The sequence below is a fragment of the Archocentrus centrarchus genome, chromosome 16 (assembly GCF_007364275.1).
Source record: "Archocentrus centrarchus isolate MPI-CPG fArcCen1 chromosome 16, fArcCen1, whole genome shotgun sequence".
Lineage (NCBI taxonomy): Eukaryota > Metazoa > Chordata > Actinopteri > Cichliformes > Cichlidae > Archocentrus > Archocentrus centrarchus.
In genome coordinates this window covers 20516141-20535256 of record NC_044361.1, presented here as the reverse complement: position 1 = coordinate 20535256, position 19116 = coordinate 20516141, and the positions used below count along the sequence as shown (strand labels likewise).

Genomic DNA, 19116 nt, shown 5'->3' with positions numbered 1-19116 from the left:
AAAATTTATTCAAAGATGTCAGTGTGCATTTGCATTAGCACAAGTAGAACAATGAAAATAGGAAATACCTCCAAAATGGCATTCTCATCAGTGTTGCCAGATCTCGCGACAGAAACAAGCAACCAGCTCTATGAAAACAAGCCCAAAAGAAGCCCAACTGGCAACCAACAACACTGTGTAAACCTGATCCCGCTTTTAAACAGTATAGCTCTATAGCTGCACGTACTACAGCAGGCCAACATTCTAATCACCTACGCTGGTCGGTCGGCTCGCGAGTGAATGTGCCATCATCCTCGGCATCGATTGCTAGCACCCAGGGGGCAATTTTCAGGCCTTGGTGTTAGTTTTGGATGATCAGTCGCCGGGGCGGCGATTCAAAAGTAGGGGGTAGATGTGGCTGACCTGGGTTATGGTGAGTGATTGCTCCCTTTTTCTCTCTCCCTCTTGCTTGCTCTCTTTACATGGCGTCATACCACACCTGCGGTTGATTGTAAAGTGGCATCCCCCAGGATAAAAGCATGCTGCTTGCGAGCCTTGTGATTCCTTTGCTTAGCGTGAAGTGTGCAGGGAAGTAACAGAGCAGACCTGTCAAATGTTGTGAACTCCTTGTGTGATTACGACAGTGTGGCCGCTGGATATATGAGCCTTGACTTTTAGCGTGGTGGTGTATCTACGAACCTGCCTTTCCAGATTCCCAGCTTTGTAAAACTGAGATATCGGCACCTGTTGCAGTCTAACATTCCTGCTGCGTGCTTCATCCATGACAGCAGTGATTTTCTCCTATCGCCAGCCTGCTGTTTTAAAATCAAAGCACTTTTACTACTGCAGCTTTATTTCTGATTTTATGGTTTTATGCTCATTCTGTTAACAAAGAAATTGTATTAAGCCAGAACCATATCTCTGTCCCGGTGTATAAATTCAAACCTGTGCATTTATTAAGGTGTTGCTTATTTTTATTTTTACACCTAAAATTAATATTTTCTGGAGGGTGAAATTCCCTCCGGTGGCGTTGTCGCAGCAATTAACTAAAACACCAAAAAAAGGCCTTGACCACATTGTCACACACACGGAAGATAAAATCTGTTGTGGTTTAAAGCAACAGTCTTTGGACACTTTCCATTTTTCTATTGCATATCTATGAAGGTGAATATAAGTGCTGATTCCACTTATTCATACAGGCACATTCAATGACCTCACAATTTAGCTAATAGAAAATTAAAATGTAAACTTCCCTGAATTTTTACTCCAGTTAAAACCTTAAGAGCTACCGCATGTTCTTTGCTGTTATTCTTATAAAGAGGAAAAGTGCTCTTTATGTTTTTATTGGATAACTAATAAAACAATAATGATAAAATCATGACTTGTCAACTTTAATTATTACAATGCTTTAATGGTAATTTTTCAAATCACATCATTTTATGAGACAAACAAAAGCACACATTTGAACTTTCCTGTATACTTACTAGATTTTTAGATAGATAGATAGATAGATAGATAAAATGGCACAAAACTGTTATATCAAATATGCAAAGCGATCCCTGTGACAGGGGAGCAGCTGAAAGTGGCTTTTTTTTGGGGGGGGCACAAACATGGACAGCAGCTGGTCTTCCACAGATGTTACACATTGGCATATATTGACTCATCCCCGTCAGTCTGCACAGAAAAACAAGATTAATTCACTCTTCTTTCATGCACAGAATGGATGAAAGAGGAAAACGTTACCCACCCCTACATTGCCATATACATTATTATTGGTGTAAATGTCATTGCCATGGGCATCCTCATCCTCTTTCCTGCAGAAAGAATACAAAAAGTAAACTTTTTAAAATATACATACAAATAAAATTAATTCACCCATCTCCTTGAATCATATTTAATCACGAGTAAAGGTCTGCTTGTTTGCCAACTGAGGTAAAGAATTAAAACCTTTTTGTTGGGGTATAATGAGGAAACTCCACATGTCTGTGTGTTTTCATGGTGCTAAAGTCAGATGTTGATGCACCTCCTGATCGCCCCCTGCTGGGAGATTTTTATTTAGAACATGAGAAGAACACCTCAAAACCTCTGAAATTAAACATTGACGGTCATGAGCTTAAAAATGACTCTCTGCTGCTACAGTTGTCAGTGGGATGAAATGTGACAGATATAACAGATGGTTATGCTATATTCACAGATTCTCCCATGTCATAAACATATATTTTATATGTATGGTGTTCATTTGTCTTTTCTTTAAATTCCTTATAATCTGTATACTTACATTTAATGACGATAAAAGGTCAGTATACAAATCACTATACAAATATTTTCTATAACAACTCACCATATTTTAACAACTCCCACTATGGTGGCTGTCAAAATAATCAGCAAACTCACACCTGCTCCAGATGTGATAAAAATAAGGTGCATGTTGTCTGTCCAAAAAGAAAACATGAGTTTTTATTTGATTTTATTTCATTTCATTTCATTTATTATTTTATTTATTTTTACCATGTAAATATAGAGCGATGATAATGTATGCTGTATTTTTGAGATTCAAAGTCATTTCTTACCATTAACAGGTAAAGAGAGTGTGAGGTTAGCATTTCCCAGTGTGTTGTTTGCCAGGCAGTGAACGAGCTTGAAGGACCCAAAGTCTGTCTGCAGAGTCCCAGTGATAACAGAGCCATGTTTTTCTACTTTGGTGCTTTGCAGGACTCTGTCAGCAAGAACAAAGTGAACCATGCTGGGAGGCTTAGACTCTACGATGCACTCACACTTTATAATGCCGTCATATGAAGAGCACTTAGAGGAAGTCTTAATGTCAGGGGCATCTGTAGGGACAGCAAAGAGAATTAGGAAATAGTGCATTTACTGTATTTGTTTGAATGAAAAGAAAAATCTATTTTCTTGTTGGATGCCTTCTATTTACTTACATAACACATTAAGCTGCACGAGGCTTGATCTGGCTCGTCCTTCCTTGTTGATAGCAGTGCAGTACAGGGCCTCTACTGAGTGTCTGGAGACATTTAACATTGTGTAGTTTTGTCCCTTGTACAGCAGAGCAGCAGTTTCACTGTGCCACTCATAGCTGCTGACAGGGTTAGCATCACTGGAGCACTTCAGGTTCACAGTTTCTCCCTCATTTACATCTGACTGATACTCAACCTTCACATTCACTGGAGCATCTGCACAGACACGTTTAGCCGTTTATGTTACTGTGCAGCATTTTGTCTTATTTAACACAGTGAAATCAAAGCTGAGCTTCTGTCAGGATTCTGACATGATGGTCTCACTAAGGGAAAACTTCAGGGAGTTGCCAAAGTCAGCAAAGTTTTGGAGACATGAATGTATTGACAAAATATCAGACAGTGGTGCACTGACAGAAAACTGGACTGACATCACTATTGGTTAAGCAACAATACAAAAAAGTCAAATGACAATGAAAATTAAAAAAAACAAATTGAAGATTAATTAAGTGAATGAATTAATGAATAATTTGTAAAGGCACACAGTGGCAGAAGCTGCAAAAAGTAGACAGTAATACATCAATTTTTATGGGGAGCACAGCTTCACATTTGATGCTGAGTGGAACATGTCTCATGTCAAATTTTTAAATTTCTTCCTGCTCAGGTTTGGTTTTACATTTCGTTCATTATATGTTTGGATTTTTAAATTTTTTTTTTTTGCCCTGATAACATTTTTTTTTTGTCTTTTTCAATTGTAATCTGTAAAATGCTCAATAAAGGACAGTGTTTACAATCATTGAAAGATTTTCTTTTATCCTCAGCATGTATTAATAACTACACACTTACATTTTACTTTAAGGCAGTGCTTCTCAATTATTTTCTGTTACGCCCCCCCTAGCAAGAAGAAAACTATTCGCGCCCCCCACTCCCCACCGTGACTATCCATCTCTGCATAACATTTTATCCTTATTAACATTAAAGAAAAGAAAAAAAGAAAGACATATGGTCAAACTTACAAAGAATAACTTTATTAAATCGTGTTTTAAGTCTGCAACAGAAAAGATTTTAAGTGCATCATTGCCTGAAATTAAAAATAAATAAATCCTTGTTTAAACTGTAAACATGTTTGACCAACTAATTGCACCATTGCAAAATTAAATCAAATCAATAAATAATATTTAATAATTATAATAACTAATAAACTACAAAAACAAAAAAAAATAACTAATTTATATTCAGTTCAGCAACATTAACTCAGGAGCACAATATATAAAACACTTGAACCTACAAAACAAAAATGAATTAAACATTTTGTGCTCATTTTTTCTTTCTTTTTTGATCAAAATGAGGAGGAAGTCAGGTTTAATGGCTACAATGAGCACGTTTTGCAGTGCACAGCTTTTCGAAGCGAGGTTCGAAGCATGATAGTGCAACTCTCAGCTCCTGCTCAATGTTTAGCTGGGACCTGTACTTGGTCTTCAGTGCAGCAACAGCAGAGAAGCCAATCTCACAAAGGTAAGATGTTGAAAAAGGAAGAAGAATGCTTATAGCTTTCTCCCCTAAGAGTGGATACTGCCTCTCTACACTCAGCCAGAATGCACTGAGTGTCTGTGATGTGAACCTCAGTCTCAATGTGGAGTCAGACGTCATGTCAATGAACTGCTCCTCTTCTGCAGAGCTGAAACCAGTTGGAGCTGGTGCACTGAAAGGGTCTCTCACCCAGTCATACTGGGAACTGTTTTCAGGGAAGTACTTTTTAAAGAATCCAATCAGTGAAGAAATATGCTGCTTAATGTGTGGAATCACTGAGATAGCATCATAGTCATTAGTGTCCACAAATTCATGCAGGTTCTCAAATGAATCGGTGTTTCCTTCATCAAGTTGCCTGCCCCACATTGCAAGCTTTCGGGTGAAAGAGCTAATCTTGTCTGTGACCTGAGGGAGGTGTTTATCTTTCCTTTGAAGCTGTAGATTCAGTTCATTTAGCTTTCCAAATATGTCACTCAGGTAGGCCAGTTTTCCCAGGAAGTTCTCATCACAAAATTTTTCTGCCACTTCATACTTGTGCTCCTGCTCAAAAAACACTCTTATTTGCTCTCTGAGCTCAAAAACTCGGGACAAGACTTTTCCTCGTGACAACCACCTTGCTTCACTGTGATAGAGCACAGCTTGATGTTCGGCTCCCATCTCCTCACAGATGGCAGAGAAGACTCTTGTTTTTAGTGGTCTAGTCTTTATAAAATTGACTACACCTATGATGTCAGTCATAACCTCACTTAATTCAGGGGAAAGTTGCCTGGATGCAAGTGCTTCTCTGTGTATAATACAGTGTGTCCACTCAGCATGAGGTGAGGCTGTCTTGATGAGTGCCCTAAGTCCTTTTCTCTTCCCTGCCATGGTTTGTGCACCATCACTGCAAACACCAATGCAGTTCTCCCACTTTAGCCCATTCTCAGTCAAAAAGGAGTCCAGAATTTTGAATAGCTCTTCAGCTGTGGCTCTGTCTCTGACATATTTACAAAAAAGTAGATCCTCACACAGGGAGTTTGACAAGTCAAAACGTACATAAGCAATAAACAGACAGTCTTTGTTGCTGTCAGTTGCTTCATCAAATTGTAAGGCAAAACGTTTGTCTTTGAGTTTATCTACCAGCTGTTCATGAAGATCGTTAGCAATGTCATCTATACGTCTGGCGACAGTGTCATTGGACAGAGGGATAGTTTTTAGTTTTGCTGCACTGGCGTCGTCCAGCATGACAGAGACCATGTCTAATGCTGCAGGCAGTATCAGCTCCTCTGCTATGGTGTGGGGCTTTTTGCACAGCGCAATTTGGTACGCCACCTTATATGATGCTAACAGCGCTCGATGGTTTACTGAAGTAGCCTTCACAAAGCGGGATGACTGTTGGCAATATTCAGCACGTTTTCGCTGAAAAAACTCTAGCGGCTTACCGGCGTGATTGGAGTGTAACGTATTTAAGTGACGCGCTAATTTATTTGGCTTCATGCTGTCCGCTGCGAGCATTTTTAGACACAGCAAACACACCGGTCTTTCCTCTTCTCCAACTGTAGTGACAGTGAAGCCAAGCGCTAAATACGCTTCGTCGTATTTCCTCGTCTTAGCTTTTGGGTGACTTTCTTTTGTCTCATTATCTTTGTCTCTCTCCGCTTTTCTTTTCATCCCTGTTAAAAACTTTTTCATGTTGGGGGTTGTTATGTTGAATAACGGAGGCTATAGACAGAACGCAGTCGGAGCTTTCTGTTGACTCAACACTGCTAACCAAGGCAAACCTGTTGTAACAATGACAGCGCCACTGCCGCCTACTGTAGTGGATGCGCAATTACACTTTATACTAGTACGGCCCAAAAAAAAAAAAGCCTGTTCCCCAGGGTCACACGCGCCCCCCCAGGTATCGCACCGCGCCCCCCAAAGGGGGCGCGCCCCACTATTTGAGAACCACTGCTTTAAGGGTCTTGGATGTTTCCTGGTGCTTTCCCCCGCGGTATGTCACTTTGCATTGTAAAGGTTTGTTGTGATCAGTGTGGTTTGGGTGAAAGGTCAAAGTAGATGTTGCCATCCACTGGCCATTTTGAAGCTGCTGTGCTTGAAAACGCTGCTCTCCAGAGTGACTCCAGTGGAAAGCAGGTGGATATTTGGGGCAGGAGTGAGACACAGAGCAGGATGCAGACACAGTTTGACCCTCCTTTACCTCCTCTCGCACAGAGAAGTCAATGGGGTTTGGTTCACCTGTGTTAACAAGAAAGATCATGAAAATCAGAAGTAACCTGAAATGCAACATGGAGAGTTGCATTTCAGTTTTAAGAGTTTTATCAAGCTTTGAATTATGGCCTTGCCTTTTTTATATTGAGACTGAGATTTTCAACACATGAATCAGATGTATTACTAACATACTATTGGGGAAATAAATAGTTAGAAAGATATTTCCTGCACTGTTCAAAATTTTCCCCACTAAAAAAGAAAAAAAAAATCAGATTTTGTTTAAAATATAAAAGGGAAAAGATTGGAGGCTTCATTTGGTATGACTTTATCGTTCCCTGTCTGCATGTTTCCTGATCAAACAGCAATTTAAAACCCATTTTCCAACATTTTGGTTTTCAAATTTTACAGTGAAACAAACAAACAAAATGTTAAAACCTTAAAACCTGTTAAATTGGGTGGCATCAAATATCATACAAGAAAAACCTTTAAAAAAAATTTTTTTTCAAGATTTCGGCTTTCTGTAACAAAACATGTCAAGTAAGCCATAGAAAACAACACTGCTGTATCATATTGATAATAAACCCCACACTATTCACTTATCTGTCATTGATACAATTGCATCGAGACAGACCGGATGTACCACAAATGCTCAGAAATCTATAATACTAAACAGCAAATATAAACAGTGGAAATGAAGAAAGGTGAAATGTGTTTCCTCACATTTTTACTTTACTTACTAATCATTGAAATGGAGACTTTGTTTTTTGCGTATGAAGCACTGTCATAACCTCCAATTTCAATCCTGAAATAAAAAGGACCTCGGTCATTTTGTTGAAGACTGTCAATCATCAGAGAGCAGTTCTTCTCACTGATGTCTCCCAGAAATCTTGTTCGACTCTGATGCTGCTCCGGAGTTTTAGACTCAGCTTGATGATAGAGGACTTGAACTCCTTCAGTAGTCCTCCAAATCCCTGTGAAGCTTTTTGCCTTCCCTCGTGGATCCGGGTAGTTAAAAGAGCAGGGGATCACCACACATGAGCCAGCTAGACCTTTGACTGTGGAAGGCACATTAATAGTCCAAGATGATGCTTCTGTTTGAGTAACTATAATGAATTTCACAGAAAAATGTGTTGAAATTAAGCACAGAAATAGGAAAACAAATGAGAGAAAGTACGTGCCTGGAGAAAAAATTAAATAAAACAAACCAAAAACTGTTCACTTCTATTGCTTATGAGAAGCAAACATTACAATTAAATGCATGTATTGTACAGAACATATCAAACCTTTTAAGTAAATGTACAGGAAAAAATGAAGCCCCTGTAAAGTATCCATCTCTTCTTTTCACTGCCAGATCTAAACAAAAGTGACAAATACTTGTATGGTTGCTGTTATTTCCTCTTAAAGAGAAAGAGGAAATAACAGCAACCGCTTTTCTGCCTGCTGCATCCCCTGCTTACACACTGCAGTGAAAATATTTTGCCAATTACAGCAGTTGAAATAAATGTGGATTTTTAAACATTAGTTCTCTCTCTTTTAAGTCCCTGTAAGTAAATGATTTAATAACTGATCAACATGCTGATTTGTTCTGCCTTACAGAAACCTGGTTACAGCAGGATGAATATGTTAGTTTAAATGAATCAACACCCCCTGAGTGACACTATCAGAATACTCGAAGCATAGGTCAAGGAGGATTAGCAGCAATCTTGCTTTCCAGTTTACTAATTAACCAAAGACCTAGACACAGTTCTAATTCATTTGAAAGCCAAACTCTTAGCCTTTTCCACCCTAATTGTTTCATTTGTTCTTATCTATCATCCGCCTGGTCCTTACTCAAGAGTTCTATTTGATTTCTCAGACTTTTTATCTGAATTAGTGCTCAGTTTAGATAAAATTTTAATAGTGGTTGTTCGATAAGGAAAGATCATTAGGAGAAATTAAACAAGATTTTTTGAAAATACAAATAGCTGATGGCCCATCAAAGCTGAAGGGAATCCCAGTAGAGTTAGGAATTAGGCAGGAACCCCAGAGTCTTGATGCTGGTGGTGGTGGGAGGAGGTCGGGTGCATGAATGAATCTTGAAGGGAGAATGACAGGTAAGCAGTGATATTGAAAAGCATGCTGAGTGGAGACTGATTGGACAGATAGAGACAGACAGATTATTGGACCAGAAGAAATGTGGGCAGCATTGAGTTTGATGGTGTGGAAAAGTTGAGTTGATGTCATATAGACAGGTGGCAAAAAACCCAGAAAAGAATGCGGATGAGTGATTTCAGATCTTCCATATTGAACTTCCACCTTAGCTTCATATTTCATCATCCATGTAGATGCTGAAAACTACAGCATCAGCACTGTATTTGATCTATTATTAGACTCAAATGACTTTCCTCAAAAAGTAAATGAGCCCACCCACCACTTTAATCACACTCTGGATCTTGTCCTGACATATGGCATAGAAACTGAACATTTAACTGTTTATTCCTGATAACCCTCTTTCATTACAGTAGAAGTCTTTCTGAAAGTGCTGTAACTAAGTTTATGGATATAATCCCTCCATTATTATGTTCTTTGATGCTATGTGCCAGCACAGTGCAAAGCAGCTACCTAAACTGAAAAGAAAGCCTCAAATCAGGAATGTCTTAAAGACATAGAGTACTTGACTCCGTGGTACAGCATAACTCACAAATGCGTAGCTTAAAGCAGATAACCTGTAAGCTGAAAAGGAAATGATGTCTCACTTATTTAGAAGGTTTTCATTTAGCCTGGAAAAATATTATATTGCTCTATAAAAATGACGTCCGTAAAGCTAGGACATCTTACTATTCATCACTGATTGAAAAAGTTAAGAACCACAGGTTTCTTTTCAGTACTGTAGCCAGGCTGACAAAGAGTCAGAGCTCTGTTGAGCCGAACATAGTATTATTCAGGAATGCATTAATGACATAAAGGCCTGGATGACCTCTAATTTCCTGCTTCTAAATTCAGATAAGACTGAAATTCTTTTACTCGGCCCCACAAATCTTAGAAATATGGTGTCTAACCAGATACTTACTCTAGATGGCATTACTTTGGCCTCCAGTAACACTGTGAGAAATCTTGGAGTCATTTTTGACCAGGATATGTCCTTCAAGGCATATATTAAACAAATTTGATTGCTTTTTTGCATTTGTGCAAAATCTCAAAAATGAGAAGTCCTGTCTCAGAGTGATGCTGAAAATCTAGTTCATCCATTTATTACATCTAGGTTGGACTGTAATTCATTATTATCAGGCTGTCCTAAAAGCTCCCTGAAAAGCCTTCAGCTGATCCAAAATGCTGCAGCTAGAGTACTGACAGGGACTAGAAAGAGAGAGCAGATTTCTCCCATATTAGCTTCTCTTCACTGGCTCCCGGTTAAATCCAAAATAGAATTTAAAATTCTTCTTCTGACATACAGGGTCTTGAATTGTCAGGCCACATCCCATCTTAAACACCTCATAACACCATATCACCGCAATAGAGCACTTTGCTCTCAGACTGCTGGCTTACTTGTGGTTCCTAGGATACTTAAGAGTAGAATGGGAGGCAGAGCCTTCAGCTTTCAGGCCCCTCTTCTGTGGAGCCAGCTCCCAGCTTGGATTCAGGAGACAGACACCCTCTCTATCTTTAAGATTAGTATTAAAACTTACCTTTTGATCAAGCTTATAGTTGCTGGATCAGGTGACCCTGAACATCCCTTAGTTATGCTGCAAAAGGCCTAGGCTCTCATTCCTTATGTGTTCAAATGACTCTCATATATGCCATACATGCCTTATGTAGAGTGATAGCAAATACATCAGTGTGATTTATTTCTGTAACTTCTCCAATGTCTTTTTTAATTTTCTAATATCTCTGTATATTTGTTATTTGTATATTTGTAACATTGTGTTATAGTTTTTATACTTATTTGTTTTTATGTAAGCACGAAGTACCGCAGCAATTTCCTAATGCTGTGAACCTGTTCACCCATATGGAAATAAAACCTTCTGATTCTGATTCTGATTCTGACTCTGAATGTCATTTCTGTGTAGCAAATTGTCATAGAACACATTGTAGGGCGCGCAGGTTGTAAGACCCCAGTGCAGGACTCAGGACAGGCAAGAACTAACTTAAAGCTTAGCTTTATTAGCTGGAAACCAGGAACATAGCAAGGCTGGACAGGACCAGCAGAACAAATTACAAAACTCACTGGAGAAGACAGACAGATGGGAAAGCATACAGCAGATGACAGCAAGGACATGACAACGAATGAGGGAAAACAGAGACAATATACAGTATATAGACTTGGGCAATCAGGGAAATAGGACACACCAGAGAAAACAGCTGAACAGGATCATACACTAATAGGAAGCTAAACTGAATATCAAACCCACGATACAAAAGACTATGAAAGTAAAACAGGAAGCGACTAAACATGATGGACATAAAACAAGACTAAGACATGTAGACAATGGGGCAAAAGATAAACAATACATGAGACTGACTAAAGACGGGGCACCACAGACCAAACATGCAGACAAGGACTGAATATGGGAGACACACACACACAAAAAACAGGCTCAAACACAAATAACCATAACTCAGGACAGAACTCAGAAAACAGAGTTAAAACAGATCCTTAAAATCCCAACAGTCAAAATGACATGGAAATTTAGCTAAAAGTATTAATCTTTTATGTTAATCACATGTTTAACCTTTTACAGTTAATTGTACTACAGTATAATCATTGTTATAATAATCCTTCAATACTAAGAAAGAAAATACATAGTTTGCTTCTGACTAGTGTGTTGAGAAGTCAGCAGTCGCTAGAAAGTATTTTCATAGATGATACACAGAAAAGAGGAAGTTGACTAAAAGCTGACAGACAGAGAGCTGTAAGTAACTGATTTGAGCACACATACACCAAGGCTTAAGGTCAGTTTGCTAAGAGTAATGATACCATGTATGTACAGGAGAAAGGAACACTTCCCGTTTTGCCCTGAAATCAATAGGATATGTAAACTGCATAAAAGCTGATGAACAGAAGTGTTCAGGGGAACTCCTCACATTTTTCTTGTAGAGTGTGTAGTGACTGCACCGGACTTGGAAGTTCTAATAAAGCTGCACTTCACTTATAACCTTCTCTTGATCATTATTCCTTGGAAATTCTCCTGACACAAAACGACACCCTATGAGGAAGTGTGGTGTCTGTACTGCTATGTTAAACTCTATATATGCATATATGGTCTCTTTCCTTAAAGCCTTTGTTGGTTTGTGCAGAAGGGTAACTTGAGAAAGGAATGCACAAAAGGCCCCTTGTAGCTTCTCTGGCCTTCCATATAAGGAGTTGACCATATGTCCAGCTATAGGTTAGGGGTTGAAGCTGTTTTCATAGCCATATATTATTTTATTTTATTATTTTATTTATTTATTTATATATTATTATTTTATTTATTTATTTATATATTTTTATTTTTATTTAGTATAGTCCTTGGGGTTACAGATCTTGTACAGCACTTTGGTCAACGTCGTTGTTTTAAATGTGCTTTATAAATAAACTTGACTTGACTTGACTTGACATATATGGGAAGTTAGGAATGTGGGGGTTTTGACCAACACTATATAACCTTTGTTCTCCCCTTGCTGATTTGAGTTAGGAAGATTGGGCATCCTCTCCCAGGTAACTAGGAAAAAAGCGCCTGTTTTGATATTGTCTTTTTGTAATAAACTTTTGTATATGCATTAAGACTTTGTCAGCGAAGGATTTCTTCAAACACAACATTATGGCATCAAGATCAAGAAACAACAGAAGCACTTGGCAACAGTGGGAAGGAAAAGCTACCTTTTAACAGGAAGAAACATGTGGCAGAACCAGGCTCAGGGAGGGGCAGTCATCTGTTCCTGCTGTGCAGTTACTGGTCACACCAACCTGTCCATGTTTCTGAGCTGTGTTGTTTGTTTTCTCTATGCTTTTCTTTAATCTATTTGCTTTCCTCTCACCCACCAACAGGTCGCAGCTCATAGCTGTCCCTATGGGAAATGGGAAATTTTTCGTCCTTACCATCACATCACCATATTTATTGTATTTTTTTTCTCCCACACTGTAATGTGTCATTTTGTGATTTGCAGTATATAAATAAAATGGAAATAATAAAGCCTCTTACCCCCAGAGATTTGAAAGTACTTTAAATACTTTTATATAGTGTCATGGTCCAGGGCCGGTGGCCCAGTATTCTATGTTCATGTTCATGTATAGTTCTGTGTTATTATGGTGTCTGTCTCCCCATACTGATGTGCTGTCCTTAGGTGTTTAGTCTGGGTGTCAAGTTACTTCCTGTTTTATTTTGGTAGGTTCCTGGTCTGTGTGCTTTGGGTTTAGTTTGTCTTGTACTTCCTTCCCAGCTGTTTCCCATTTGCCCATTACCTGCTGTGTATTTATTGTCGGAGTTTTCACTTTGTCCTCGTCGCGTCATTGTTAATGGTTGTTGTCCGCTGTCCTGTGTCTCTCTCTGTTCGTGTATGACATCTGGTCTGTTTCGTGTCTCTCCCCCCGTCTGGTGTGTTTCTGGGGAGAGCTCAGGGTTATCTTTTGTACATTGTGTAAATAAACGTGTGTGTGAATTACACCTGTCCCGAGTCTGCAACTGGGGTCCTCCTTCCTGCCTGCACAGCGGCCAGCCGTGACAGAATGACGCGACCATGAATGGACCCCGCAGACTCCAACCTGAACAGTGGCACTCGCCTGGTGCGGGGAGGACCGCCGTATTGGAATGGTCCCCGGCGACGCCACTCACCTTCTCCGCTTGAGCCGCAGGTTATCCGGACTGGTGGAATTTTTTTTGTCTCCTGCCGCTCGCTCACCTGCCTCTCCGCTCGCTGGCCCCTCCCTTCCTCAGCAGTCGCCGCCGCCATGGAGGAAGGGGAGTCCCCGGCAGCAGCTGTATGATTCGTCCCCGGAGCCGTGCGGTATGACGCCGTGGATTTCCACACCACGGTTTTCCACGCCGCAGCCACGGAGGACGAGATCCCGGAGGAAGCAAAGAGAAGTTTCCCTGGAGCCGACGCCCGGAATGACTCCGGAGGAGTCGTTTTTTTCGTTTCCTGGGACACAGGGGTCCCTGGCCTCCCAGCGCTTCCGTTTCTCCGCTGCCTGCTTCTGAGGGAGGGAGGCCAAGTTCCCGGCAGCAGCAGAGAGAATCTCTTCAGGAGCAGAGCGGTATAACGCCGCGGAGTCAGTCACCACAGCCTCAGGTTTTCACACAGCCGTCACTGCTTCATACACCATCAATCATTTCCGTGAGTGACTCTTTGTCTATGCCTGTTTCTTTGCACCCCAAAAATAAAATAATGGAACCAGATTTTTGTAAACCACTGTGTAAACAGCCCAGTGAGGGATTTAAGCAGGACTCCAGTAAACATGTTTTGGAATTGTGCATTCAGTGGTTTCGGCAACCCTGTGACAAGCAGGGGAAAGCCATAGCACACAGACTTCATGGACTAATAATAGAATACCCCTGGCTTACGGACTCATTACCACCATTAACTCATAGTTATGTAGAGCAAATACTGACTTGGGCTGAACTCCCTTTTCCTTCAAAGACTTCTGATACTTTGGCCACTGAAGAGCCTGCAGACACTAATTTCCATGCACCCGTTCCTGTTTCGTGGGTGGGGGCAGCCACGGACGGGCTGGCCTCTGCACCCGTTCCTGTTTCGCGGGTGGGGGCAGCCACGGACGGGCTGGCCTCTGCACCCATTCCTGTTTCGCGGGTGGGGGCAGCCACGGACGGGCTGGCCTCTGCACCCGTTCCTGTTCCGCGGGTGGGGGCAGCCACGGAGGGGCTGGCCTCTGCACCCGTTCCTGTTCCGCGGGTGGGGGCAGCCAAGTCCAAGCCCTCAAAGCAGTCTCCAGTGTCGTCTGCAGCGCCTCTCCAGGCACGCTCCACGCCGCCTGCAGCAGCAGCAGGCCCTAAGCCTCAGCTACATTCCACATGGTCCCAGTCACATTTAGCTGTAGCTGCAGCAGGGTCTCAGTCAGTCTCCACGCAGTCAGTCTCCACGCAGTCAGTCTCCAGCTCCAGTAGCGCCAGCCGTTTCCCAGTCTGCTCTCTCTAGCTCGCAGTCGTTTCCCAGTCTGCTCTCTCTAGCTCGCAGTCTGCTCCAGCCTCCGCCCATTCCCGGTGTTCGCAGCCAGTTGTCTCCCGGCCTGCTTCCACGCAGCCGTCTTCTGACACACCCAAACTGTCCCCTGAGCAGCCCCTGCTGCCCAGGACGACGGCCACTCAGCCGGCACCATGGCCCTCTACAGCCTCTTGGCCTTCAGCAGTGCCTCTGCCTGCACTACTTCGGTCCTCACCTCCATCTTCAGATTCACCGGATCAACCTGCTAAGTCGCACCAGTCGTCTGAGGGGAAGGCTGCGCGCCCTGCACGGCAGCCAGGGAATCCTGAACCAGTATTCGAGCCGCCCGGGGGTCCCGCTCAGCCCGAGCCAGAGGGTCCCGCTCAGTCCGAGCCGTTGGGGGTCTCTGCTCAGTCCGAGCCAGAGGGTCCCGCTCAGTCCGAGCCGTTGGGGGTCTCCGCTCAGTCCGAGCGCACCGAGCCAGAGGGTCCCGCTCAGTCCGAGCCGTTGGGGGTCTCCGCTCAGTCTGAGCACTCCGAGCCAGAGGGTTCCGCTCAGTCCGAGCCGCCCGTGTCTTCCGATGGTTCCGCTCAGTCCGAGCCGCAAGGGGGTCCCGCCCGGTTCGGCCCTTCCGAGGTTCCTGTGTCCTTGACCGCCCTGGGCTCAGGGGAGTCCGGGCATGTTGTGGCACTGGTGCGTCGTCGCCGCCGCCGCTGGGAGCGCGGTGGACCTCCAGTCCTGTCTTCTCCTCGTCGCCGCCGCCGCCGCCGGGAGCGCGGTCGGTCTCCAGTGTCTTCTCCTCATCTCCGCCGCTGCCGCTGAGAGCGCGGTCGGCCTCCAGTGTCTTCTTCTCGTTGTCGCCGCCACCGCTGGGTGCGCGGTCGGCCTCCAGTCCTGTCTCCTCGCTGCCGTCGCTGGAGGCGCAGTCGACCTCCCTCTTCCGGACTCTGCTTTGTGGCCCCTTCGCCTGTGCGGTCCCCTGAACTGTCTGTTTTCCGTCTTGGGTGTCCCAGCAGACCTCCTGAACTGTTTTGCCTCTTCGCCTGGTTTTTCATTTGGTCTGTTTTTGCTCTTGGTCGGGGCATTTCCTTAGACTGTTTCCCCTCTGCTCTGCCCCGTTTTGATGCCCCATGTTGGACTGTTTCCGGCCTTGTGCCGTTGCCTTTTGTTTTGGTCCTGTGTTTTTTGTTTTGTTCCTGTACTGGTTTGATTTGTTTTGTCTCCTGGGTTTTGTTTGGTTCGGTCCCTCCGTCCGGTTCCCCCTCCTCCCGCCCTGGTCTGGTTTTGGTTTTTTCTTTGTTCTTGTTGTGGCCGTCGGGAGCCGGCCCTTGAGGGGGGGGGTACTGTCATGGTCCAGGGCCGGTGTGTGTGTGTGTGTGTGTGTGTGTGTGAGAGAATTACACCTGTCCCGAGTCTGCAAACTGGGGTCCTCCTTCCTGCCTGCACAGCGGCCAGCCGTGACATATAGCTATTTGTCAATGCAAGCTCAGCCTTCAGTTCCTCTTGATTTGAATAAGAGAGATCATGATTATTTTTTCCTATAAGGAGAATAAATGTATGTTAAATTGTATGGTGCTATTATACAGGCAGTGCTGTTAACACAGGATTTCCTTTAGTTAGTTGATGCCTATGTGTTGTCGCATGATACGATGTCTTGTATTATTTCTGCTCACATTCCTATCTGAGTATTTAATTTCCAAGACATGAAACTAAAGTGTTGTGTATTGAATTGGTTCTTACACGATCCTAGAAAAACATTTTTTTTGTCTTGCTTAAACTCTACCCAAAAAACCCGCTAAAAATTTGTATGCTTGTCTCATTTCCTTTTCACAATTTGAAAGAGATAAGTGCCCTTGAAGGCAGATTTCATGACAGCCTTTCACATACAGTACTTGCACTAACACTGCAAGAGGCGTTACCCTTTCACCCAGTTTCTGAGTTTCTTGTGGGGCTTTTGTGTTGATTAAATTGTCCATTGTGAATTCTGTCATTTGTGGATCCCCTTTCCAACACTGAATTACCAACAGATAAAAATAAAGTAATACATTGTGTTTTGTGTGTTTAAGAGGTGGGAAGTAACCAAGTATAAATACTCCATTACTGTACTTAAGTAGATTTTTCAGGTATCTGTACTTTACTTGAGTATTTACATTTCTGACAACTTTTGACTTTTACTCCCTACATTTTCACACAATATCTGTACTTTCTACTCCTTACATTTTCAAAACAGGCTTGTTACTTTAGGTTTAGCAGTTGAGGGAGTTTTTATTTCCAGTCACTGCGCCTTCAAACATCAAAACGATCTGAGCCTAAATGGAGGAACAATAACACATAAGAGACAATTCTGCTGGCGTAAACTCCATCCGTGGGGTTTATCGCATACAAAGAGATTAAAGTGTTAAAACTATATATTATGTTTCATTTATAGCGCTGTCCTCAGGGGTTACAATGGGCACGACCGAGCGCAGATGTCCGTAAGTTGTGATGCTTTAGCATCTTCAGAGGTGGGAAATAACGAAGTACAAATACTTCGTTACTGTACTTAAGTACATTTTTCAGGTATCTGTACTTTACTTAAGTATTTATTTTTCTGACTACTTTTTACTTTTACTCCCTACATTTTTACGCAAGTATCTGTACTTTCTACTTCTTACATTTTCAAACAGACTCGTTACTTTTAACGTCAGAGAGAAGTTTGCATTTCCGGTCAGTGCGCCTTCAAACATAAAACGATCTGAGCCTAAATGGAGGAATAATAACATATAAGAGACAATCATACTGCGTATCCTCCATCACCGGGGCTTATCTCGTACAAAGGGATTAAATACGCAAACCCATATAAGTAATGTATCATTTATAGCGCTATAATCGGGCCGGACCGAGTCCGTAAGTTGCACTGTGGCACATAAACAGCTTAGCTAGCGCTACTGAAGAGGAGCGAGCATAAAGGGAGTAACGTGTGGCAGGTAAATGCAACGTTTCTAAATGCTCAACAAATATCAGCAAACACACAAAGTGTGTGCAGTTTGTCACACAGTGTGTCTGCTAGCTAAAAGAAGAGCTGCTGTATTTCAGGGAGAGCAAAGAGAGAGAAGTTCACTCAGAGATGGAGAAAGAGGACAGGAGAGGAAGAAGAGAGGTTAGATTTAAAGGTAAGGACTGGAAAACAAACTGAAGTATGCTGACTTTGTGTAATTCAAAGATTCTATGAAAATGCTGCAGTTTAGTGTTTAATAAATAGGTTAGTTTGTTGTACTGTATTTACAGTAAAGCTCTGTGTTGGACTGGAGCACAGTGTTTGTGTTCATGGTCAGAGTTACAGGTTACATCAGTGCAGCAGAGATGAGTTTGAATCAAAGCTGCTGATGCTGAGATTCATTCACTGAATCCAACATTTCTACAGCCTGTATGCTGTCAGTGTAGGGGATGGAAATCACCTAAGATAGCTGTGAAATACTGGGTTACATCTTTGTGAGTTCAGTTCATCCACACAGAGCAGTAAACCTCAGAGCAGCAGCAGCAGCAGGTCAGCTGATCACAGCCTGCACACCAACATCATTTACTGCAGCTCACAATAGAAAGCTGTGATTCATCTCCCCATGCAGAGCCACTACAGCTGATCTTAGGGTTCCTCCACCTTCTGAATCCCACTGTAACCCCTGAGTATCCTCATGTTGGTGTTTAGGTGGAGGCACAGTCACCCTCTACTATGGAGGACACAGAGAACAGAGCTGTGTTTAAATTCCCTTTCACAGATTGTGTCCTACATAACAGATTCAAGCTGAGTGCATTCATTAGAATTAAAATTTAGATTGGAATAACATTTGTATTCTCATGTACTATTTTATATTATTACAATAATATATAATGAGGTTCGGTTTGTTTTACACAAAAATAGCAGGTAGAAACATCCTCCAAAGAACTACTTTTACTTTCTTACTTTGAGTACATTTCAGAGCCTGCACTTTTTTACTTTTACTTAAGTAGAGAAGTTGAACCAGTACTTCGACTTTTACTAAAGTATTTTTTAACATAAGTACTTGTACTTCTACTTAAGTACAGAATGTCAGTACTTTTGCCACCTCTGAGCATCTTAGCTAGTGCTACTGAAGAGGAATAAAGTGAGTAATGTGTTGCTGGTCATTTCAAATGCAATGTTTCTAAATGTTCAACAAATATCAGCAAACACACAAAGTGTCTGCAGATTGTCACACAGTGTGTCTGCTAGCTAAAAGAACAGCTGCTATGTTTTCAGGGAGCGAAAAGAAAATGTAATAACTTCACTCGGATATGAGAAAGATGGAAGAAAGAGGACAGGAGAGAAAGATGAGAGGTT

The 19116-nt window shown here is 42.1% G+C and overlaps 1 protein-coding gene across 1 annotated transcript; it reads right to left on the bottom strand.

Moving 5' to 3' along the window:
* Positions 1–1617: 1617 nt before the first annotated feature.
* On the bottom strand, positions 1618–7997 carry LOC115794023 (myelin-associated glycoprotein-like). The gene is made up of 10 exons (XM_030749255.1): positions 7949–7997; positions 7403–7768; positions 6403–6692; positions 5633–5846; positions 2913–3164; positions 2550–2810; positions 2321–2411; positions 1927–2019; positions 1733–1793; positions 1618–1653 (listed from the first exon to the last, which is right to left on the bottom strand). Exons 1-10 carry the CDS (start codon positions 7995–7997, stop codon positions 1618–1620), a joined length of 1713 nt encoding a protein of 570 aa, XP_030605115.1.
* Between the last annotated feature and the right edge of the window lie 11119 nt (positions 7998–19116).

Bases quoted from the DNA above. Each gene is read 5' to 3' on its own strand.
- LOC115794023 (XM_030749255.1), bottom strand. From the start codon at position 7,997: ATGGATACTTTACAGGGGCTTCATTTTTTCCTGTACATTTACTTAAAA. The intron at 2,811-2,912 runs GTAAGTAAATAG...CTGTCCCTACAG, and splicing joins CGTGCAGCTTAATGTGTTAT to ATGCCCCTGACATTAAGACT. The intron at 1,794-1,926 runs GTTTTAATTCTT...TTCTTTCTGCAG, and splicing joins CATTATACCCCAACAAAAAG to GAAAGAGGATGAGGATGCCC.